General features: G+C 45.4%; 1 protein-coding gene and 1 pseudogene across 8 annotated transcripts; one reads left to right on the top strand and one right to left on the bottom strand.

Annotated features, from left to right (window-relative positions):
• Positions 1–329: 329 nt before the first annotated feature.
• ZNF266 (zinc finger protein 266) lies at positions 330–24,085 on the bottom strand. 8 transcript variants are annotated; one of them, XM_030936534.1, is made up of 9 exons: positions 24,034–24,085; positions 23,631–23,715; positions 23,315–23,378; positions 7,699–7,852; positions 6,900–6,982; positions 6,173–6,299; positions 5,530–5,610; positions 3,395–3,483; positions 330–2,466 (listed from the first exon to the last, which is right to left on the bottom strand). In XM_030936534.1, the coding sequence occupies exons 4-9, from the start codon at positions 7,721–7,723 to the stop codon at positions 1,021–1,023; spliced, it is 1,851 nt and encodes a 616-aa protein (XP_030792394.1). In that variant the 5' UTR covers positions 7,724–7,852; positions 23,315–23,378; positions 23,631–23,715; positions 24,034–24,085; the 3' UTR covers positions 330–1,020. The 8 variants fall into 8 exon arrangements, with proteins under 8 accessions (XP_030792394.1, XP_030792390.1, XP_030792397.1 ...); XM_030936530.1 differs by lacking the exon at positions 24,034–24,085 and adding an exon at positions 23,819–24,027; XM_030936537.1 differs by lacking the exon at positions 24,034–24,085 and adding an exon at positions 23,819–24,027 and having other exon boundaries at positions 6,900–6,972.
• LOC104670510 lies at positions 17,086–17,692 on the top strand (annotated as a pseudogene).
• Positions 24,086–24,319: the final 234 nt, after the last annotated feature.

Here is a 24,319-nt window from a genome sequence, read left to right as displayed (position 1 = left end):
TTGATAGTCCTTGATTTTCACAGGGCCTATCACCACAAGAGTTGGAAGTATTAAGATCTGATGAGCACTTACAGACTTCACATGTCCTACGTTCATATAACGTCTCTCCTGTGATTGCTTTTGTGTTTGCACTAACACTAATGATAGCTAATGAATGAAAAAAAAATCACAACAAAATTTCATTATCTTTGAAGAAAGCTTAAAAATTTGTGTTTTTCCACATTCAGAGCCATCCTGGCCTGCGGGTTGGACAAGCTTGATCTAAAGCTTTTCCCAAGTTCCTCACAGTATTAGTTTCCTAGGGTTGCCGTACAAAACACAGACTGAAAGATTTAACCAAGAGAAATTTATTGCCTCACAGTTCTGGAGCCTGGAAGTCCAATATCAAGGTGGAGACAGGGTTGGTTTCCTCTGGAGGCCATAATGAAAGCATCTGTTCCAGGTCTCTGTCCTTGGCTTGCAGATGGCCATCTTCTGGTGGATTCACAGTCTTCTCCATGTGTATCCTTCCTTCACTTTCCCTTATAGGGACACCAGTGATGTTAGATTAAGGATCGAACCTAACAGCCTCATTTGAAGTTACTCACCTGTTTGAAAACCTTATGTCCAAATACAGTTATAGTGTAAGGAACTAGGACTTAGGGCTTACAAATAAGGAGTGGGGCATCATCCAGACCATGCCATTTAAACTGCAGGGTTTCTCTCCAATGTGAGTTCACATATGCACATTAAGGTCTGTGGGATTCAGAAAGGTATTCCCAGATTCTCTACATTTTCAATTGGTTCATTTCACAGGGTTTCTCTTTAGTGAGATTTCGGACGTGTTTGGTAAGGCTTGACAATTCCGTGAAGTCATTTCCACATTCCCTGATGCAGGGTCTTCTCCACTGTGAATTCACACGCGTTCATTAGGACCTGAGATACAAAGTTATTTCCACATTTTTACATTCATAGGGTTTCTCCCCAGTGTTTTCATGTCTTCAGAGAGAACGCGGACACCTTTAGGTTTTCCCACATTCCTTACACTGACAGTCTCTCATCTGCATGTCTTCTTTCATGATTTCGAAAGGAACTGGAAGAACTGAAGGCTTTCCCACACTCTTTACATTCATAGGGTTTCTCTCCAGTGTGAGTTCGTTCATGTAACTGAAATGAATTGGAGTAACTGAAGGATTTCCCACACTGTTTACATTTGTAGGGTTTTTCTCCAGTGTGGATCCGCATGTGAAGGTTAACACAAGTGGGAAACTTAAAAGCTTTGCCACATTCCATACACGTGTATGGTTTTCTGGCACTGTGGGTCCGCATGTGATTATTAAGACTAGAGGAATGCGTAAATGCTTTCCCACATTCCAGGCACTCAAAGGGCTTCTCTCCAGTGTGAATTCTCAAATGTCCACTAAGATTTGAAGAAATAGCAAAGGCTTTCCCACATTTGACACATTCAAAAGGCTTCTCTCCAGTGTGAGTTCTTGTATGTTCACTAAGGCGAGAGGATCTGGCGAAGGCCTTCCCACATTCCTTACATTCATAGGGCCTCTCACCACTGTGAGTTCGCGCATGCTTAGTAAGGTCTGAGTTCTGAGTGAAGGCTTTCCCACAGTCCTTACATTTATAGGGTTTTATTCCAGTGTGAATTCGAAAGTGATCACTGAGGCATGAGGAATTTCTAAAGTATTTTCCACATATCTTACATTCAAAGGGATCCTTTGCAGTGTGAGTTTTTAAATGTTCAGTAAGTTGAGAAGATGTAGTGAAGGCTATCCCACATTCCTTGCATTCATAAGGCTTCTCACCCACATGACTTTTCATGTGTTGACTTAAGCAAGAGGAAACAGTGAAGGCTTTCCCACAATCCTTACATTTATAAGGTTTCTCTCCAGTGTGAGTTTTTCTGTGCTGAGTAAGCTGACAAGACCTAGTGAAGGCTTTCCCACACTCCTTACACTCGTAGGGATTGTCTCCAGTGTGGGTTCCCATGTGAATATTAAGGTATGCAGAATATCTAAAGCCTTTTCCACATTCCTTACATTTGTAGGGTTTTTCTGAACTGTGAGTTTGTATATGCACAGCAAGGTCTGTGGAGTGAATAAAGCCTCTCCCACATTCCTTCCATTCATGGAGACTTTCTCCATTGTGAGTTCTTAAATGTCCCTGAAGGTGTGAATGATTAACAAAGGATTTCCCAGAGTCACTGCAATCAAAAGCTTTATCTCCTGTGCACATTCTCTGGTAAACAACATCTGGGGTCAGGCTGAAGGCTTTTCCACACCGACTAAACACAGAACGTTGCTCTCCAGTAGAGGTTTTCTTGTGCAGAGTAAGGAAGTCTACTCCACACAGATGACACTCAAATGCGTTCTCACTATTTTGAGTTCTCACGTGTGTCTTAAGGCATGAGTGTTCACTGGAGACATCTCCACATTGCTTCACATCATTGACCTCCCCTTTGTTGTGGCTTCCTATCTGTTGATAAAGAAATGAATGATGATTAAAGGACTGTTCAGACTCACTAACAGATTCCACTCATCAGAAGAGAGGAACATTGTGATGATTATTTTCATGTTTACCGTTTTCACTACACACATACAAGTACTGCCCTTTTGATTTCTTTCCAGTGGAATGATGAAAACCTCATGTCAGGCTGTGCCATCTACTCTAATCTCGAATGTCTGTAGAGTTTTATGAAATTGCTTTAAAAACTCACTATCTAGTTACAAATGTGTACTTGATGGGAACTCTAAAACACTTAAGTGTTGGCTGGGCACAGTGGCTCACACCTGTAATCCCAGTGCTTTGGGAGGCCAAGGTGGGCAGATCACCTCAGGTCAAGAGTTCAAGACCAGCCTGGCCAACATGGTGAAACCCTGTCTCCACTAAAAATGCAAAAATTAGCCAGGCATGGTGGCGCATGCCTGTACTCCCAGCTACTCAGGTGGGTGAGGCACAAAAATCGCTTGAGCCCAGGAGGTGGAGGTTGCAGTGAGCCAAGATCATGCAACTGCATTCCAGCCTGGGCAACAGAGCAAGATTCTGAGAGAAAAACAACAGTAAGTGTCAAGCTAGGTTTCAGGCATCCCCAAGTCGTCGTATTGAGTCCTCTCCAGAGTCATCATCCCTCTTGGGAATGCTACTTATCTCAAAGAGCTCTCATTCTAATTTTCTTTTTTCTTTTAATGTAATTAAATTAATTTAGTTTTTAGAGCCAAGATCTTGCTATGTTGACCAGGCTGGTCTAGAACTCCTAGCCTCAAGTGATCCTCCCACTTCAGTCTCCCAAAGTGCTGGGATTACAGGTGTGAGCCACCATGCCTAGATTTACTCTGATTTTCTATAATGAAATCCCCAATCATCTCTAAATGTGAAAACTAAGACGTATCCTTGTTAATCTTACCATTTGAATCCCACTGGAGTTTGGCTCCCCCAAAAAATCTTGCTGAAGGGCTGACTCTTTGGTTTTAAGTTGCACTTTCCATTCTGAAGCTAAAGAGAGAAAGAAATGTAAGGGTTTGGAGACACACAGGGTAGACAGATGGAGCTGAAAATGAGAGATCATTTGTATTTGTTTTCTTTTTTCTTTTCCTTTTTTTTGAGACAGAGTCTCACTCTGTTGCCCAGGCTGGAATGCAATGGCGTGGTCTTGGCTCACTGCAACCTCTGCCTCCCAGGTTCAAGTGATTCTCCTGCCTCAGCCTCCTGAGTAGCTGGGACTACAGGCACGTGCCACCACACCCAGCTAATTTTTGTATTTTTTGTAGAGATGGGGTTTCACTATGTTGGCCAAGTTGGTCTCAAATTCCTGACCTCGTGATTCATCCGCCTCAACCCCCCAAAGTGCTGGAATTACAGCCGTGAGCCACTGCACCTGGCCCCTGTATTTGTTTTCAAATTAAACATGGCAACAAAAAACAAAGACAGATTTGAAGATTGTATATCAAAAATTTGGCAATAATAAGGATATAGCGTCAAAATTTTACAGTTTACTACCAACTGATTCTATGAAAATTAAAAACTCATGGTGAACACAAAGAATATTACCATGGAAGGAAAGTCGAGGAATAGGACAACAAGCACACATCAAAACAGGGAACTTGTTTTTCTTCTTTTTTTGAGACTGAGTTTCACTCTTGTTACTCAGGCTGGAGTGCAATGGGACAATGTTGGCTCACTATAACCTCTACTTCCCGAGTTCAAGTGATTCTCCTGCCTCAGCCTCCCAAGTAGCTGGGATTACAGGCGCCTGCCACCACGCCCAGCTAATTTTTGTATTTTTAGTAGAGACGGGTTTTCAGCATTGTCGGCCAGGCTCGTCTCGAACTCCTGACATCAGGTGATCCTCCCGCCTTGGCCTCCCAAAGTTCTGGGATTACAGACGTGAGCCACTGGTGAGTCACCATGCCCAGCCTTTTTTTTTTTTTTTTTTTTTTTTGAGACAGAGTCTCTCTCTCTCACCCCAGCTGGAGTTCAGTGGCATAATCTCAGCTCATTGCAACCTTCAGCTCATGGGTTCAAGCAATTCTCCTGCCTCAGTCTCCCTAGTAGCAGGGACTACAGGAGTACGCCACCACACCCAGCTAATATTTGTATTTTTGTAGCAATGGGTTTCACCATGTTGGCCAGGCTGGTCTTGAAATCATGACCCGCCTCAGCCTCTCCAAGTGCTGAGATTACAGGCGTGAGCCACCACACCTGGCCAAAACAAGAACTTTTAAAGAAGAAACCAACAGGTCCTATCACAGGAAAAAAATGAGTAGATAAAGTTAAGACTATGAGAAGCTAAAGATTTCTTAACTTCTAAGAAAGAAATGGCCTAGCTGGGCAAGGTGGCTCACGCCTGTAATCCCAGCACTTTGGGAAGCAGCCGAGGCAGGTGGAACACTTGAAATCAGGAGTTTGGGACCAGCCTGGCCAACGCGGTGAAACCCCATCTCTACTAATAATACAAAAAATTAGGTGGGCATGGTGGCACACACCTGTAGTCCCGGCTACTCAGGAGGCTGAGGCAGGAGAATCACTTGAACCCGGGAGGCTGAAGTTGCAGTGAGCCGAGATCACACCACTGCACTACAGCCTGGGTGACAGTAAAACTGTCTCAGAAAAAAAAAAAAAAAAAAAAAAAAAGGCCTCAACATTGTGAGATAAACTGCATCTTAAAAAGTTTCCTCATTATGGCCAGGTACAGTGGCTCACACCTGTAATCCCAGAACTTTGGAAGGCTGAGGCAGGCGGATCATAAGGTCAGGAGTTCGAGACCAGCATGACCAACATGGTGAAACCCCATCTCTACTAAAAATACAAAAATTAGCTGGGCGTGGTAGTGCGCGCCTGAATCCCAGCTACTCAGGAGGCTGAGGCAGAAGAATTGCTTGCACCCCAGAAGCAGAGGTTGCAGTGAGCCGAGATGGCACCACTGTACTCTAGCCTGGGCGACAGAGCAAGAATCTGTCTCAAAAAAAAAAAAGGGTTTCCTCATTTTACTTGTAAACATACTGAACTTACTGACCAGGGCAGTCCTTCATGAACACTCACCTTGGAAATCACCTCTCTGCACTGTCCTAGACTCTTCTTGTTCCAGCCAAGAGATCAGACTGGGTTTGAAGAGCTGACACCCTGTTCACAGAGAAAGATTCATTACCAGAAGAGGCTCATGCAAGAGATGACAAATCTTTCCATAACTCAGGAGCTACAGTTCCAATGGAAGCAGTGAAATTATTTTAAAAGGGCTAAAAATGCAAATATCATCTGTCTGTGCCCCCAAAAGATTGGTGATCTCTGATCCCTGAAGCCCAAATCCAGGCTGATGTACATACTTACAAAGCACTAACACTTTTATCCAAATAGGAAGTTAAATGAAACAAAGAGATCTTCATTCTCATGGGAAACAACTCATTCTTCAACATTATAGCACATCAGATTCATGAGAGCTTGTTAAAACACAGATGACAAGGCCCCTGTTGCAGAGTTTGTGACTGAGTATGTCAAAGGTGGAGACTGAGAATGTACAGCTCCAACAGTGCTGATGAATCTCTACCACCAAGTAGAAGAAACCCCATTAGGGCAGGGACTATGTCTGTTATTTCCCAATGTGTTCAGAGTTGCTGTCTCTGATGTGCAATACAGTAAGTACATAATCTGTTCCACAGCAGGCTACAAGGGATGAGGCCAGTCTTACCTACTGTGGCCAAATTCTTATAGTTCTCTAGCATCACATCTCTGTAGAGGTTTCTCTGAGTTGGGTCCAGTAAAGTCCATTCTTCTGGGGTGAAGTCCACAGCCAGATCATCAAAAGTCACTGAATCCTAAACCATCACACACATGCTGGCTTGAGTCACATAACATGTCTACCGGTGTTCACTGCAAAATGCAATACCTACAGAGTCTGAGGGCTCACACTGCCTACCCCGGAGTTCACTGGTCCCAGGAGGTCCTCTCTATCCACACTCACTGCCAGTCCCCTCCAGTGACATGACTTGAATGGCACTTTTTACACATGATTGTACCTAACACAACCAGACTGGAAGGTCATCTGATTTCCCTCCACTGCAGCACACTCTTGAGCAGATGCTAGATAAACGCTGATGAATGGATAAATTATCTCAGCAAAGGATACTTTTATGTCCCTTACCATGTGTCAGAACACTCAACAAAATAAAAACTATGCAGTTGGGACCATGAGGGAAGACTAATTAATCAACACTGAAATACTGGGATGACATTCAAGGCAGACCCTCACCAATATGACAGGCTCCACTCCTTCGGGGAACTTGACTAGGGACTCAGTCCTTGAAGGAGGCTTTATTTGCTTTAACAAGCTCTGGAGATAATTCTGTGTAGAAGGAAATGTGTCTACCTGGTGATCCAAGTATGATATTTTGGAGAAGGATACACTTCCTGCATACCTGATAACAACTTGTCAGACAGTCAGCCACCACCCTTTCTACTTCTGTCTTTTCTTGAAGGCAGACTGGGTCCCTGCAAAGACCTCATGGAAAAGAAAGAAGACATGAGAACCCAGGGCTGACCATAACTCCCACATTCACACACCCCAAAGTCCTACTGTGAGATTCCCATATACTCCTGCACGCTCAAGAAAACACACACATACACACTACTGCTATCAATTCCAGGGCAGTCCTGCCTCACCTAAAGGCAAAAAAAAAGGATGATCAGTCATGCTGCCCACTGGGAAAGGGTAACAGTCTTATTTTACAGATAATGAAACTTAACCGTGGAAATACATAGCACCTCTTCCCAAAGCACACACAGCAGGGGGCTGATGAAGCATTCTGGCCAGGTGCGATGGCTTACGCTTGTAATCCCAGCACCTTGGGAGGTCAAGGTGGGCAGATCACTTGAGGTTAGGAGTTTGAGACCAGCCTGGCCAACATGGTGAAACCCCGTCTCTACTAAAAATACAAAAACTTAGCCAGGTGTGGTGGCACACGCCTGTAATCCTAGCTACTCGGGAGGCTGAGGCAGGAAAATTGCTTGAACCCGGGAGGCAGAGGTTGCAATGAGCTGAGATTGTGCCACTGCACTTCCGCCTGAGCAACAGAGCAAGACTGTCTCAAAAAAAAAAAGAAAAGAAAAGAAAAGAAAAAGAACAAAGCATTCCCCCGCCCACATCAGCACCTCAGAAATGAGGCTGCAGCATGAATGAAAGCAGGGTCTCTGAAAATGAACAGAAACAGGACTTACCATAGGACAAATCAATGGCTGCCATCCCACAGGGCTGACGGCTAAATGTGCTTCAAAATGCCTTTCCTTTACTCCAAGGATCACTCCAGGACAGCTTAGGAATCTACACGGACAGAGGTAACCTCCATTCTCTTTATCCAGTGTTAATGGTGTCCTGTTTGTATAAACCATTAACCCACAAGCGTTACTTACCAATCATCAGACATCACTAGCACTCTCTCTGCAGAGCATATAGGTGAAAGCCACTGAAAACGGTGTACACGACAAACATTAGGACCACCAGCTGCCACTACTGAGGAACAGTGTGTGTCAGAAGCCACACTAGCAGTTGTATATACACGCTTAATTATCATAACCACTCTTTACAGTAGATATCAATGACCCTTAATTGAAAAAGAAAAAAACCAGGCCGGGCGCGGTGGCTCACGCCTGTAATCCCAGCATTTTGGGAAGCTGAGGTGGGTGTGTCAGTTGAGTTCAGGAGTTCAAGACCAGCCTGGCCAACGTGAAACCCCATCTCTACTGAAAATACAAAAATTAGCTGGGTGTGGTGGTGCAAATTTTGTATAATCCCAGCTACTGAGGAGGCTGAGGCAGGAGAATCGCTTGAACCTGAGAGACAGACGTTGCAGTGGGCCAAGATCACACCACTGTACTCCAGCCTGGCAACACAGTGAGACTCTGTATCAAAAGGAAAAAAAGAAAAAGAAAAAGAAAAGAAATCTACATTCAGACAACACTTGGATTTGGTCCAGAATCATCCAGTTTGGAAGTTGTGAACCAGGACTTGAATGTAAGCAGTTTTGTCCCTGACACCCAATCTGTGGCTGCTCTGGCTTTCCCACACGACCAGCGCTGGTCTAAACCCGCATGGTGCAACACCATGGTCACCACCCACATGTGTTACTGAACACCCACTCCATATTAACCTAGCATGACCCAAGAACAGAATATATTTTAATAAAATTTATACAACTAAAAATTTAATAAAAGTTAATCACAATCTTCAATAAATCAAACACAGAACAACAGTGCAAATGCTGACTGACAGAATGGAATCTGAATGACGAAAATCACTGACAACTGAACAGTTCATTATCCATGAACCAGCTACACCCCCACAAGGACGCTACAGCCTTTATTCTACGAATGAGAAGGCTAAAACTCTGAAGTCACACTGGGTTACAGAAATCCCACGTCTAGACTCCTGGTGTAGATTGTACCCACTTCCATGGGTTTCAAACTGGGGATCCTTAGGCTGAAGAGGGCCACAAATGTGTTTCGTTTGGTGAAATCTAAATCAATCATGTTATTTTATTTAAACCTGAAATATAATTAATGCACAATTAAAAGTGCGGATCTTAGGTATTCAGTGGATGAATTTTGACAATCGCATACACTTGCGTAATCAAAAGCCTCAACGATATGTAAAACGCGTTCGTCTCCCCTGAAAACTTTCTTGCCCCTTCCAGTCTATTCCTTCACTCTCAACTCCAGATAAGCACTCTGTGATTTCCCTCATTTAGCAGACACGACACTGGACAGGTAAATTAGGCAGTGTGCTTATCTCTCGCAAATGTACATCCTATCTTCATTTTTCTCTACTATTTAAATAACATGAGATAAATATTCTAAAATCTCCCACTGCAACTGTGGACTTGTCTATTTCTTCTTGTGTATCTGTAATGTATACTCCTTTACACATCTTGTAACATTACTGGGTAGACAGATAGACACATTGAACTTTCGTATTTTTGGAGCAACAAAACCTTTTATCACAAGGAACTCTGTGTCTCTAGGAATGTTCTTGGATGATGCTGGGTGACAGACACTGCGACCTGCTTTTCTTTGTGGAGTCTCTGTATCTCATGGGCAGCCTTAGGTATCTTTGGGTGCCAATGTTCCCCTTTACCTGGCATGGAGCCTAAAGGCACCCAGTGATGGCTGGACAGACAACTGAGATCCTTCTAAACACCGTTAAAGTACACCCAGACTACAGCCCCTTCACAATTCATAACACAATACACATCTGAGTTTTGAGGAAATGTATTGAACTACTCAATGAATGCAACGGTGACAGGAATACTGTCTCTTTCTATGCACTTATCCACCACCCACGGCCTGTCTGCATACCAAAGACTTGTTTCCCCCGGTTGCCTGATGTGGATACTTAGTGCTCTCAGTACCCTTACTGGCACCCTAACTTCCTCTGCTCATGAGCCCAACAGCCAGGGTTGCCTGCATTCCAGAGGGCTGTTTCCTGCTTTCCCCAAGTCTGATGACTAGCTCTAGCACCCCCCAAAAGTACAGAGCAGAAGCACTACAGCCCCGCTAAAGGCTGACCCTGAAGGACAGTACGAAAAGAAAATCTTCCCAGTGGCCGAACTTCGGGCAGTGTATTGGCCTGCTTCTGGGTCTGCAGTAAGAGTTGACAAGACGCATGCATACACATACACGGATTCATTAAAAGTTGCCTATGGCTTGGCTGGATGGTCAAAAATGTGGGAGGAATGCCAGGCGCGCTGGCTCATGCCTATAATCCCAGCACTTTGGGAGGCCAAGGCGGGCAGATCACGAGGTCAGGAATTCGAGACCAGCGGGCCAATATGGTGACACCCTGTCTCTACCAAAAATTGAAAAAAAAAAGGCCGGGCGCGGTGGCTGAAGCCTGTAATCCCAGCACTTTGGGAGGCCGAGACGGGCGGATCACGAGGTCAGGAGATCGAGACCATCCTGGCTAACATGGTGAAACCCCGTCTCTACTAAAAAATACAAAAAAAACTAGCTGGGCGAGATGGCAGGCGCCTGTAGTCCCAGCTACTCGGGAGGCTGAGGCAGGAGAATGGCGTAAACCCGGGAGGCGGAGCTTGCAGTGAGCTGAGATCCGGCCACTGCACTCCAGCCTGGGCGACAGAGCGAGACTCCGTCTCAAAAAAAAAAAAAAAAAAAAATTCAGCTGGGCGTGGTGGCTCACACCTGTAGTCCCAGCTACTCATGAGGCTGAGGCAGAAGAATTGGTTGAGCCCAGGAGGTGGAGGTTGCAGTGCGCCGAGATGGTGCCACTGCACTCCAGCCTGGGTGACAAAGCGAAACGCCGTCTCAAAAAAAAAAAAAAAAAAAAAAGTGTGAGGAACCAGAGTGGTAACAAGGAAACCCGGGAAAAGGTACGTGGGTGGACCTCACTGCAAGGACAGACTGTGTCCCATGTGAATGCCTACCAAAGGTGATCCAGTAGAAATAAGGCAGACAGAATCACACACACTAAAGATACCTGTTAACTTTTCCTAGCTACCTCAGTGCTTGCTCAATAGGCCCATTAAAAAATGTTCATGACAGCAGGGATAAAGGCTATGCATGGGCTCAGCAGTAAGGACTTCCCCTTACCAAGTCTGACTCAGCTAACATTACTGCTGGGCCTAATCTCCTGAAAGCAGAAATCAACCCTGAGCATCCAATATGGCGCCATTCCTTAGAGGAGACCAGCCAGCCATGCTGTAACGGGTCCTCTTCTATCAGGAAATATAACTCATCCTCACCAGAACAGACGCATGTTCTGCTGTGGATTTGCCTTTCGACTAGTTAGGCTTCTGCTGGCACCACCATCCATGGACTCACAACATGCTTTATCAGTAGTCACGGCCTCCACACAACAGAGTTTCTAAACAAGAAAAGCATCTCACTGCAGAGAAGTGCAACAGTGGAAGCATGTCCTTGCAATCAACTGGTCCCATCACACAACCCATCACTCAGAAGCAGAGGATCTATGTGAAAAGTGGAATCACATACTGAAAACTCAGTTACAGGGCCAAACGGGAGACAACCCTTAGAAAGGAATTCTGTCCCATAGGTCAAGGAGTATGCTTTGAGTCAGAGAGCCTTCCATGGTACTGTCTCCCCACAGCCAGAATACATGGGCCCAAGAGTTGGTGAGTGAGCCGGGCGCAGTGGCCCACGCCTGGAATCCCAGCACTTTAGGAGGCCGAGGCAGGTGGATCGTTTGAGGTCAGGAGTTCGTGACCACCCCAGCCAACATGGGGAAACCCCATCTCTACTAAAAACACAAAAAATTAGTTGGGCATGGTGACACATGCCTGTAATCCCAGCTACTTGGGAGGTTGAGGCAGGAGAATGGTTTGAACCCAGGAAGCGGAGGTTGCAGTGAGCCGAGATTGTGCCACTGCACTCCAGCCTGAGTGACAGAGCAGGACTCTGTCTCAAAACAGAAAACAAAACAGGCCAGGCACGGTGGCTCACGCCTGTAATCCCAGCACTTTGGGAGGCCGAGGCAGGCAGATCACGAGATCAGGAGATCGAGACCATCCTGGTTAACACCATGAAACCCCGTCTCTACTAAAAATACAAAAAATTAGCCAGGCGTGGTGGCGGGCGCCCATAGTCCCAGCTACTGGGAGTCTGAGGCAGGACAATGGCATGAACCCCGGAGGTGGAGCTTGCAGTGAGCCGAGATCGAGCCACTGCACTCCAGTCTGGGTGACAGAGTGAGACTCCATCTCAAAAAAACAAAAACAAAAACAAAAACACACAAAAAAATACAATTGATGGGTGAAGGTGGAATTAACTTGCTTCCACTCCCAGCAACTCAGAGCACTGCTGGTCCAGAGATCTTCTTAGTCCCTAGTGGAAAATGCCTCCCCCAGGGGGTACCGTTATGGTTCCAATGCATTGGAACAGGAGATTGCCACCTGGCCCTTCTGGGCTTCATATACCACTAACCCAAAAGGGAAAAAAAAAAAATTCTACTGGCTAGAGTGGTTAATCCCAATTATCAAAGGAAAACTGTGGCACTGCTAGACAGCTGAGGCAGGGAGGATGAAGTGATGAAGTGCAGAACCTCTGAGTACTTCTATACTCCATAGAAAAGGTTAACGGAAAACCACAGCTGAATGAAGGCAAGACAACAGAAGACTCGGACTCTGGGCGAAGGAAGATTTGGATCGCTCCTCCCTGGTACAAAACCCAGAGCAGCTGAGGTTCAGGTGGAGGGCTGGGAAAACATGGACTCAGTCACTGAAGAAGTAAGCCGTGGACGTCAACTGCAACCTCAAGACCAGTGACAGGAACAAGAAATGTAGCTTTGCACGTTTTCTCTCTGCTTGTTATATCTATGTGTGTCTATATCCATGTGTTTATTTATTCAAATGAACCATTTACTTCTATATTTTTCCCACTTTTATTTTATATACACATTATTAGAGGTTACACATGTAATTGTGTCTTTAGGAAACAGAATAGTTAGAATGGGACTAAATTTGAGGAGTAACTGACACGGCCGCGGTGGGAAAACGAAGGACTGTTTGAACTGCGCATCTTCTCAGTGTGGGGATGGGTGAGGACTTCTTCCCTTGTATCTTCTTAGGTAGGAGTATAGACTTGTTTAATTATTCCAAAGAAGCTCCTATCTGTGTAGGAGAGTGCATATGGATGGTAAAGAACCAAAGAGTGAAATATGCCAGTTAGCTGTTTATGTATCTCAGCTCCAATACCCTCATCGCCTTTGTCTTAGTTAAAACTTCCCCTGCCTGTGTAGCTGTTTGTTATACAGCCTGCTTGTTCCTCACCTCACTGGCCCCAAACCCAACACATCTCACAGCTGCTGACTACAATGAAACTTAGTGGCCAACACCAGAGTCATATAAGTAAGACCTTTCCTTTGTGCAGCCAATCTACAACTCCCAAAGAAAGGCCTGAGGGATAACGTCCATGGACCTTAATGAAGCAAGGCCCCACAGTCCTCTCTCTCATTCCTATCCCACAGGTTGAGCACCCGGCTGTCTCTGGACTTCCATCAGCCTCCAAGAGCAGCCTCCTGTTCCAGGGATCTGTGAGTAGGAGGACGCTTCTGACATTTCGTGTGTTTCGTTGTGCTGCCTCCTCTACATCTTGTCTGCCTAACACACTGGAATGTAACTCTCCTCCCCGTCTGGGTAGGGCTAGAATTTGCAGCCACTCTTCAGAGAGAGAGAGAGACCCCTTAGACCAAACAGAGGAAAATATATTCAGTGCGGTGAACAGGGTGTGTAGTTACAACCCGAGGGACACAAGCCCAGGCCTTCAGATTGCTCTTGGCCTGCTTACTACCTCGCCTACCCACATGGCTGACACCATATGGGAGGGCTCCATGGCCTGCTGGGGTGCCTCTCTGCTGCTGTGCACTGCTGCCTGTTGTCTTTGTGGAACGCTGCCAAAACTCCCCTCCCTAAATTGGGTGGGTTCTCCATAGTCCAAGTGCTCCCTGGGACTCACCAACTGCTAGCCTTGAGAGGGCAACAGGGGTATGACACTCACTATCCAAGGCTGCTTGGATAGGAACTGCTGGGCTGGAGGAAGCCAGCTGTATTCCCAAGGCCTCACTCTGGCACCACGGGCTTGCTACTGAGAGGCAGAAGTGGGTAAGGCAGGCTCTGGGCCAGTCAGAGGGTTAGCGGAGTGCAAGAGGAAGACTGGCATTCTGACTGCCCGCTGAGTGGAGGCAGTACGGACGAGACCACCAACTTCCCACCCTGACAACAGTAGCAGCCCCTTCACTGGGGAGATGACGGCACCTCGCTGGCAAGGCTGCTGCCGGGGTCTGCTATTCCCCTGACATTGTCTTCCCTTGCATCTGTTTGTCTACGCCCCCACCCTGACGAGGTCAACCGGGCGCCCTAGAGAGAAAGGTGGCTGCGTACAAACGGGGCAGATGGGAAGCACAAATGGAGGCCAGAGACCAAAACAGGGGCCACTCAGGACCACTGGAAGCTTATCAGGTAAACAAAGGAAAAAACATTTTAGCCACCTGGAGATACAAGCCTTTCTAAAGATTTTACTTAGAAGAAAAAAAGAGAGGGAAAGAGACTGATTATCTTGAGGTCTGGACTTCCCAGTCCTCTACTGCCTAGAAGCACTGGGCCCCTTACCCCTCCTTCTTTTCCTCTTATCAGCCAGAGACAGAAATTAAGAACCCTTCAGGCAGTTAAAAGTCTAAGACCAAAAAAAGAGAAAAAAGAAAGAAAAAAAAAAAAAAAGGAAAAAAAGGCTCAGCTCAGGCTTTGGGAGGTTACAAGTTCAAGAAAAAAAAAAAAGGAACTTTTTTTGAACTTTAAGTACAAAGCAAACGCCAGGTCTAACAAACATAATCCCGCCAGTCCTAGATTACCTAATGATTTAAACACAGACCATGAGACACGGGGGAAAAAAATAATAGGTAATTAGATTTTAACTAACATTTGCTAAAATGTACCAATTAACAAAACTGCATAGGCCTACTCAATCTGGGGCTCAAATTACACTTATACCTGAGGATCCCACTAAATTTAAACATTGTGCTCCCTAAAATCTTAGAAGGGTAACTAAATACAAGAGAAAAAAATTAGGTACGCCTCGCTTTAACTGAAGTCTTCAGTTTCCCAGAGTCATAGTACCCATTGCCCTAAAATATTCCATATTAGGCATAAATATGCTAACATAATAAATAGAGACTTTGACACTTACAAATTGGCTGGATAAAATGGGACCCCATGGATAATCACTTAAGATACTTCACATGGCCCAATGTAAGTTACAATAGGGCCTCAAGGATTAAAACTTCTATAAAACCTAATTAATGAAGGGGTGATTATCCCTACTGCTTCTCCATTTGACAGCCCAATTGTGCCTGCTCTTAAATCTGAAAACAAAATAAAGGGCACCTCATGCTGGATTACTATGGCCTTCACATTGTGGTCCCATCCATCAAGGCGCCCACACCCAGTATTATTAAAACTCCTGATTCTATTCAATAAACGACCAATAACTATTGTGCTTTTAATTATAAATTTGGCTAACGTAACGTGTTATGTTACGGGAAAGAAAAAAAAGCAACTTCCTAAAAGGACCTCCTTCATGATAGAGAGACTGGCAACTTTTTAAATGCCTGCTGGAGTCTCTGGACCACTGATGATGGTCATTAGCTGCCCCAGGCCCTCTAGTGAGAGAAACTGCCCCTCCTGACTTCCTGTTATTCACCAGTAAAACAAGTGACTGGCCATCTACAGGGCTCTGCTGGAAACAGAGGATCTCACAGACCTGAGCCTGTGATCCTCCTATGCAGCTGCCCACTGTGCTCTGGGTCAGGGACACAACCCCCCACAAGCTCTGCCTGGCCACTGAGGCCTCCTTAGGCCACGACAAAACCAATCTCAGGCCCTCGAGTCGAATCCACCTGCAGGAGGCAATGGCTTCCCCTGTCCTCAATCCCTTGCCTGATGCCAGGGTGCTGAAGGAGGTCACCCCTCCCTCCCCCAGGTCCCCTGACTACCTGGAAAGCCCTTGGGATTAACTAAGTCAACAGTAATGGGAGTTCATAGGCTGTGCAAAGGCCACTGTGACTATTGTAAGTGATGGAGCTCAGTGGAATGCTGCTGCCTTCCATCCCTTAGCCAGGATGTCCCTAATAAAGGACAGGACCCAAGAAACAACGGGCCTGGCCAAATTTCAGGCAGCTGTCTTAGCACTGGATGCCCGGGTCAACAAACCATCCCACCTTCTTCACGGTTACGATAAACTATTGGGTCATTACCTAAAAATTGTCCCTTTCAAGGTGGGGGAAAAAAAAAAAACAAACCCTGGGAATATCTTGTCTGACAGATACCCAAAATATAAAGCAAAATCTCACATCTCTCCACATACTAAAGGCCACAATACAAGGCCTTGCCAGGACCCTACTTATTCCCTTCAGAGTTACAGACTTTATTAGTAACCTAGATATATGTTTCACTTCTTTTTTGTCAATTTAATTTTTTTTTTAAGAGGCAGAGTCTCGCTATGTTGCCCAGGCTGGTCTCAAACTCCTGGGTTCAAGCAATCCTCCCACTTCAGCCTCCCAAACTGCTGGGATTACAGGGGTGAGCCACTGTGCCCAGCCCATGTTTCATTTCTTCAAATACATAATGCTAGCCCCTCGAAAAATCTATTCAATGGAACTTTCATTTCCCTAATAGGTTCTCAGATAACTCGTTTCACTGAAAGACAGAAAAATGTCCTCAAATAACTACTTTTCAAATTCCAGTCCAAAAAACAGACTGCTGAAATTCTCTATCATGCTCTAGGGCTTAACTTATTTTCAGTCTTGCCCCCATCCCATAAGGGTTGAAGGCCAAATCGAGGGTGTGTAGTCTCCTGGGACTTACTAACATTAGATTGTCCCAGAGGCCCGGCAGCTGCTTATCTGACAGGGGACCCATCTGAACCTAAACTTCCACCAAAAGACAGAAACAAAAACATGTTATCAGGTACAGCTACATATCATTCTATTAACGGTTCATCTTACTAGGTGCTGTGTTGGTTTACAACCTGGAGGGCCACATCTACTTCAGTGGGTATCCACTTTAAAAGGATACCCCAGCTCTTTCCCTAAGTGGCCTGAGGTAATCTGTGAAAATGGTTCGCTATTCACTTGACCCGGAGAACCCCACGAAATCATGCAAATCAAGAGGTTCCAGTCTTCGTGTTCACTTTAAGAACACTTGTGAAACTGCCCAGGCCATCAAGGGTATGCATATTCGAAAAGCCACGAAGTATCTGAAAGATGCCACTTTACAGAAACAGTGCGTACCATTCCGACGTTATAATGGTGGAGTTGGCAGGTGTGCCCAAGCCAAGCAGTGGGGCTGGACACAAGGTCGATGGCCCAAAAACAGTGCTGAATTTTTGCTGCACATGCTTAAAAATGCAGAGAGTAATGCGAACTTAAGGGTTTAGATGTAGATTCTCTGGTCATCGAGTATATCCAAGTGAACAAAGCACCTAAGATGCGCCGACGGACCTACAGAGCTCATGGTCGGATTAACCCATACATGAGCTCTCCCTGCCACATTGAGATGATCCTTACTGAAAAGGAACAGATTGTTCCTAAACCAGAAGAGGAGGTGCCCAGAAGAAAAAGATATCCCAGAAGAAACTGAAGAAACAAAAACTTATGGCACGGGAGTAAATTCAGCATTAAAATAAATGTAATTTAAAGAAAAAAAAAAAAAAAGGATACCCCAGTGACACCCTAGATGACTTTGTCCTAGCCCAAAATATCACCGCTGGAAACAACATTGTCTCCAGCAACACAGCCCCGACCCCAGACTCTGATGGTGGATATGACCCCACCATTGCACTAAAACCTCCACACAGTGATGCCCATGGACTGCCTCTAAAACACAAATGGACACAACATTTTTTTCGTCCTGATCTGTCTGCTTAGCCCATGATCCTGGTAGAGTATTTGCTTTCTGCTCATACGTGCACACCCATATACCCATGCCTGGAGGAAAATCTGGTAGGAGTTACTAAAATTAATGGAGATTACTGTTTTCCCCAAGAGGCACCTACCTCATGGCAGTAAACTCCTTAACCCCAGGGAGGGGACCACTTACTCCCTGATGCCTTCTACTGAAGAAGGAATTCATGAATTTTACAAGTATAATTAAAGACAACCAAAAATTTTTACTTTTTCCTTCAAAAGCAAAGTGTAGCATAGCCCCTCCCCCTCCACCCCCTCCACCCAGTAGTCTAAGTAAGAAAAGAATACTAACTGCCTGTTTTTTCTTCTTCGCTCAGCGAGCCTTATCTGTACTTGCTAGTTTCACGTTCCTTGGGGCTCAGTGAGTTCCTACTTCACCTCCCTAGTGCAGCTGCAAAGTTATAAGGTTAATATAGAAACATGGTGTCCCAGGGATGTGGAACATGTAGTACAGATAAATGTAAAAGACTGATCAACTGCCTCTGTTCTCGCTTCTGTAAGTACGCTTCCTGCATCAGTAGCTCCCGGCCACTGACTGCTTAAAAGGTGGCTGCCTTCTTTGTTCAGGGCTCAGACTTTCCTGGACCCTAGTCCTACTGAGCCAGGTGATCACCTTTTAATAAAGACCTTTCCTGAACTCACTCTGTTCAGTCTCTCCCATCTTTGTCCCACAACACTACTACCCTTCCCACTTTCTATCTCAACTTCCAGCCTTGCCTATCCAACCACAACCACTCCTGCCCCTTGGTTACACACAATACCACTAACCTTTACATATGCTTTACTAAATCATCAGCTCATACCCTCCAACATAACTGCCCTACATCCATTTTTAGGCCTGATGTAAGTTATTTGGAACCCCATCACCTTTGGCTTACTTAAAACTTCCCCTCCCTGTGTACTGTTTGTGACATAGCCTACTTGTCCTTACCTCACTGACCCCAAACCCAACACACCCCACAGCAGCTGACCATAATGAAACCTACTGGCCAATACCAGTCATGTAAGTCAGTTCTCCCCACCGCTCAGGTCTATCCAATCTACAACCACGCTGGGAAAGTCTGAGGGATAAAGCCCATGGACCATAACAAAGGCACAGTCCCACAGGTCTTCTCTGTCTCATTCCCCACCCACTGGTTAGCACCCAGCTGTCTCCTGACTTGCCATCAGGACCTCAAGGGCAACCCTCTTCCCATGGATCTGTGAGGAATAAGATGCTTCTGCTACTTGATGTGTTTTTTTTTTTTTTTTTGAGACGGAGTCTCGCTCTGTCGCCCAGGCTGGAGTGCAGTGGCCGGATCTCAGCTCACTGCAAGCTCCGCCTCCCGGGTTTACGCCATTCTCCTGCCTCAGCCTCCCAAGTAGCTGGGACTACAGGCACCCGCCAACTCGCCCGGCTAGTTTTTTGTATTTTTTAGTAGAGACGGGGTTTCGCCGTGTTAGCTAGGTTGGTCTCGATCTCCTGACCTCGCGATCCACCCGTCTCGGCCTCCCAAAGTGCTGGGATTACAGGCTTGAGCCACCGCGCCCGGCCGATGTGTTTTGTTGTGTTGCCTTTTCTGTATCTAACCCACCCAACACACCAGAACATCTCTCCTCTTGGTCGGGACAGGGCTAGAATTTACAGCCACTCTCCAGAGACAGAGGTCTCAGCACCGAATTAAAGGAACATACAAAAAGGGGACATGGGATGGACACTGCACAAGGAAGCATTGCCTCCTGGATACAATTGCAGGACAATGGTCAGCAGTGTGGGTGTGAGGGCACTGGAGGGTGCTCTGTCCATGCCATGTGCCCAGAACACAGTCCTCAGGATACCACAAAACCCTGGCCCAGTCACCACCACTTATGGCCCTCCTAACACGGATGCCACATGCTCAAAACACTCCCACTAGCAGAGGCACCCTCTGCACATGTGCCAACTTGGCTTGATGGCTTGTGCCCCTCATGACGCAGACAATGCACATACCAGGATGCATGCTGCTGCATGACCTGTGCCTCAGAGGTTTGTTCCCAAAGACCTCCAAATGTGAACACTGATGTCCCAGGCCTTGCAAACAAAGTGGCATCCGAATTTCCTGTGCATAGCTGCCATCACCATCAGTGTGAGTGTGCCCCAGAGGTGTGTTTGTCACAGCACTTCCAGGGCAGACATGAAACCTTCCAAGCCTCATAGCTACAGTGGTGTCCTGACTTCCCCTAAAGGCTGACCCACCCATTGCAGCCGGCCTTTGACTTGGAACACTGCTTCAATCTTGCCTAAGGACTATGACCAACTCCAGTCTGAGTAACCCAGCAAACTTCACCATCCAGTGGACTACAGCCACACTGTGGCCAAATATTTTAATATGACCCCAGAGATCCCCACCTGCTGGCATTCATACCCATAGAAAATGCCCTCCTGTTGAGTGCATACATGACCTCTGACCTGTTTCTAACAGAAGAATAAGCAAAAATGAAGAGACTGCAGATGTAATTGAGGTCTCAAGTCAGTTGGGTTTTTTTGTTTTGTTTTGTTTTTAGACAGGGTCTCATTCTGATTGCCCAGACTGGAGTGCAGTAGCGCAATCTCAGCTCACTGCAGCCTCCACCTCCCTGGTTCAAGTGATTCTCCGGCCTCAGTCTCCCAAGTAGCTGGGATTACAGGCACCCACCACCATGCCCGGCTAATTGTTGTATTTTTTTAGTAGAGTCGGGGTTTCACCATGTTGGCCAGGCTGGTTTTGAACTCCTGACCTGAAGTGATCCAACCACCTTGGCCTCCCAAAGTCTTAGGATTACAGGTGTGAGCCACTGCACCTGGCCTACTTTTATCTTGATACACATATTGTACACACTACTGTTGCTGTAGGACATGTATGTGTATAAACCTAGTATGTACTGCCAACAGTTTTTGAAATTGGTTTGCCAATACGCTCTCCAAAAAGTAATATATGCACATCCTCAACAACTTTATATCAGATCCGCATCAATGATTTCACTACATGTGGCTACCTCACTGGAACCCCTAAGTGCCAAACAGAGAAAATATATACAATTTCAGTCTTCACTTAAAGTTGTCAACAGGTTCTTGGAAACTGAGACTTTAAGCGAAATGATATCCCACAAAAGCGAATTTTTTCCCATGCTAACTGATATAAGCGAGTTAAGCTCCTACAGCATATTTCTGCTCACAAAAACATCACTAAACTTCTAAATAAAGACCCCAAACACTTCTAATATTAAACATTGAAATAAATGTGAGCTCTATATACATTTAAAAAAGACTAATAAAAATAAGATGTTTATCCAATTTTTGATGAATCGGTGTGTGATGGAATTAACAGTGGTGGGTTAAATCAACAAATAAATGTTTCCAAAGCAAACACTGTAAGGACCACCTCCTACCACCAAGAAGCTCAAAAACAGTAACAAATGGGGCCAGCTTGCTAAGTGGTACCATTTACTGTTGTACATTTGCATCATTCTCAAATGTTTTAGGAATTTTTATTTTACAATAGTTTGTATTCATTCATTCATTCTCCAATCCACCTATTCCAGTTCCAGGATAAAAATGGCCAGAGCCCATCCTAACAGCTCAGGGCACACACACACACATTCATAGGGGGACGATGTAGACACGCCAATTAAGCTAACGTGCATCTTTGGGATGTGGGGGGAAGCCAGAGTGCCCAGAGAAAACCCATGCAGACGTGGGAAGAACGTGCAGAATCTACAGAGTGACCCTACCGGAATTAGATTTTTTTTCCCTCATGCATGTTATAATTAACAGACATTATTCTAAGATCTGTTGTATTTCCAGGCCACGTGGCCCCTTCACAGCTTTTTGGCAGCCCACATTGGCAGGTGAGGTTTCTGGTCATTTACTTACATGGAGTGTATCAAGCCAACCCCCTAGGTGTATGAGTGTCTGTAAGGAATCACACAGAGTGCTTATTCTGGACATTCCTTCAGGGAAACGAAGGACTAATTTAGGTAGAAAGAGCCCAAAAGTGAATTGAAAAAAAACAACATCAAAAGAAGTTTTGTCTGTTTATGAATATACATATTTCCTAAGACTGATAATTAACATCAGTGAATTTTCACGGAGAGCTTATTTTTCAATGCTCAAGCACTGATGCTCATTAATCCCTTGAATTAATTTCTTATTCATGTAATTAAAACACATTCATGCTTCTCCTATTTTCCCTTGATTTACATCATTTCTCAGATATCACTTACTTTGGCCAGGGACAGTGGCTTACAGCTGTAATCCCAGCACCTTGAGAGGCCAAGGTGGGTGGATCACTTGAGGGCAGGAGTCCAAGACCAGCCTGGCCAACATGGTGAAACCATCTCTACAAACAAAAAAAAAATACAAAAATTAGCCAGGCATGATGGCGCACACTTATAATCCCAGCTACTAGGGTGGCTAAGGCAGAAGGATGGCTTGAAAACTGGAGAGGTGGAGGTTACAGTGTTACAGTGAGCCGAGATCCTGCCACTACAGTGGATCCTGAGCAACAGCGAAACTCTGTCTCCAAAAACAAGATATCACTTACTTTTTCCTGTCAGTCATACATTTAAGATTAAATTATCCCATCACATTGTTTCCCCAACCAAAGAAAAGAATACTGACTGTGTCAAACCTGGGGTAATCTTTGATGCACTCCTCTCTCTCACCCTAGAAATGGAGTCAGCCAATTCACAGAATGCTTTGGCCAGCTCTTATTTCCTTCCCCTTCAACATGGCTAAATCATACCATATTTTTTGGTCTCAGCTTGAATATCACTCTTTTCTTAGCATTGCCTATTCCAAAGAAAAATAGAGAAAATAATTCTGCCTTCTACTTTACTTACAGACCCTCATCAATTTGTAATACACTTATTTGCTTGGTTACATACCAGCCTCCTCCCCTACTTTACAACCTCCCTAAGAACAGCCCTTGACTGAATTTTTTTTACTATGCTTTAATTAACCAGACACTCATTCTTTTATGGGATACACCAAGAAATGAAGGATACATTTAAACACAACACAGAATACAGTCAGAACTACCAAAATGTATAACTTTCTGAAAGAACGAATGACTCCGCAAAAAGACAATATAACGGATAAACAGTATCTGCTAGTTTTAAAGAGACTAAAAGACATGAAAACTTGGATACATATTAGATTTCAAAACAACCAAAAGCACACATTGGAACAAAGTGGAGAATTGTACCTTTTTACACAGGGTACATATTAACAACATTTTAAATTTTCTTGGTTTATAGTATTATGGTTTTAAAAAGACATGTCTTTATCTATAGGACACGTATTAGCAAGCATTTAAACCTTAAGTGTCACGCCTGCAATGTTCAACTTACTTCAAAGCCTCCATTCCTTCTTCCTATAAGCCCCTGTTTTGAAGCTCTGTGGGGAGGTACAGGCCTAGGAAGTTCGGATAAAAAGAATAGCTAGTTGAGTATTCTTGCTTTTCTTCAGTAGAAAGACTTGCGGTCTACAAACGTTTATATTCACATAGAGAAACAGGCACACCCTAGATACCTAAAAAGTAGCTTTATGTTTCTACCTGAATGTAGTGTGTCAAAAGTAAATACAGGATGCGCAAAGAGAAAAACAAATTCTCAGATAAAACAGGAGGAAGCAGCCCCCAAAACCACCTTTCACCCCAGTACTCACCCGGACGCGCCAGACTCGCCAGGTCCAGGAGATGGGGGGGACAAAGGACCACAGTCAACCTGACTCGAACGGCGAAAACCCGTTTCTGGAAAAAAAGAAAGAAAGGACAAAAAAAAGTCATAAAGATTGCTTTGGAGGACTTTGAAGCGGCAATCACCGTGTTTGCAAAAATCGTTGAGGAAGCGCACTTAAGACAGATCCCGAAACGGCTCCTGGCCCAGGGCCGTACCAGTGACAGCTTGAGGGGCTTTTTGGCCTCGGCGGACGCGAGGGGGGCAGGCAAGGCCTCTCTAAAGAGGCCCCTCGGCGGCCTGGGGCAAACTGGCACTTTCACCACCCCTTTCACCGCTGGCTCCCGCCCGTTATCCGACCTCGCCAAAGCTATGTTAAGCCCTAACATCACCAGGAAGAAAAGTGGTTTGGCTGCGCGGAGAAAGCGCCGGAAAACACAGCCGCGCTCCGCTGACGTCACTTCCGCCTCCAGCCTCAAACCTGGAAGAGCGCTTGGGGACTGCAACCTCAGCCAAGCTGAACGTCCTCAGGCAGAGAGATTCTGGTTTACTCCCCAGTGGCTACCGAGACGCCTTGGAGACCTTGGAGTCGGCTCAGCTTGAGGGATGTAGGCCAAAAGGGGCCCAGAGCACAAGGTTGAGGTTAGAACCAGGCCTGCGGACGGGGGCCCATACCTA

The sequence above is a fragment of the Rhinopithecus roxellana genome, chromosome 8 (genome assembly GCF_007565055.1).
Source record: "Rhinopithecus roxellana isolate Shanxi Qingling chromosome 8, ASM756505v1, whole genome shotgun sequence".
Classification (NCBI taxonomy): domain Eukaryota; kingdom Metazoa; phylum Chordata; class Mammalia; order Primates; family Cercopithecidae; genus Rhinopithecus; species Rhinopithecus roxellana.
This window is presented reverse-complemented; position numbering and strand designations above follow the sequence as displayed.

Bases quoted from the DNA above. Each gene is read 5' to 3' on its own strand.
- ZNF266 (XM_030936534.1), bottom strand. From the start codon at position 7,723: ATGGCAGCCATTGATTTGTCCTATG. The intron at 3,484-5,529 runs GTGAGTGTTCAT...TTCTCTCTTTAG, and splicing joins GCAGAGAGGTGATTTCCAAG to CTTCAGAATGGAAAGTGCAA. The intron at 2,467-3,394 runs GTAAGATTAACA...CTTTATCAACAG, and splicing joins ACTCCAGTGGGATTCAAATG to ATAGGAAGCCACAACAAAGG.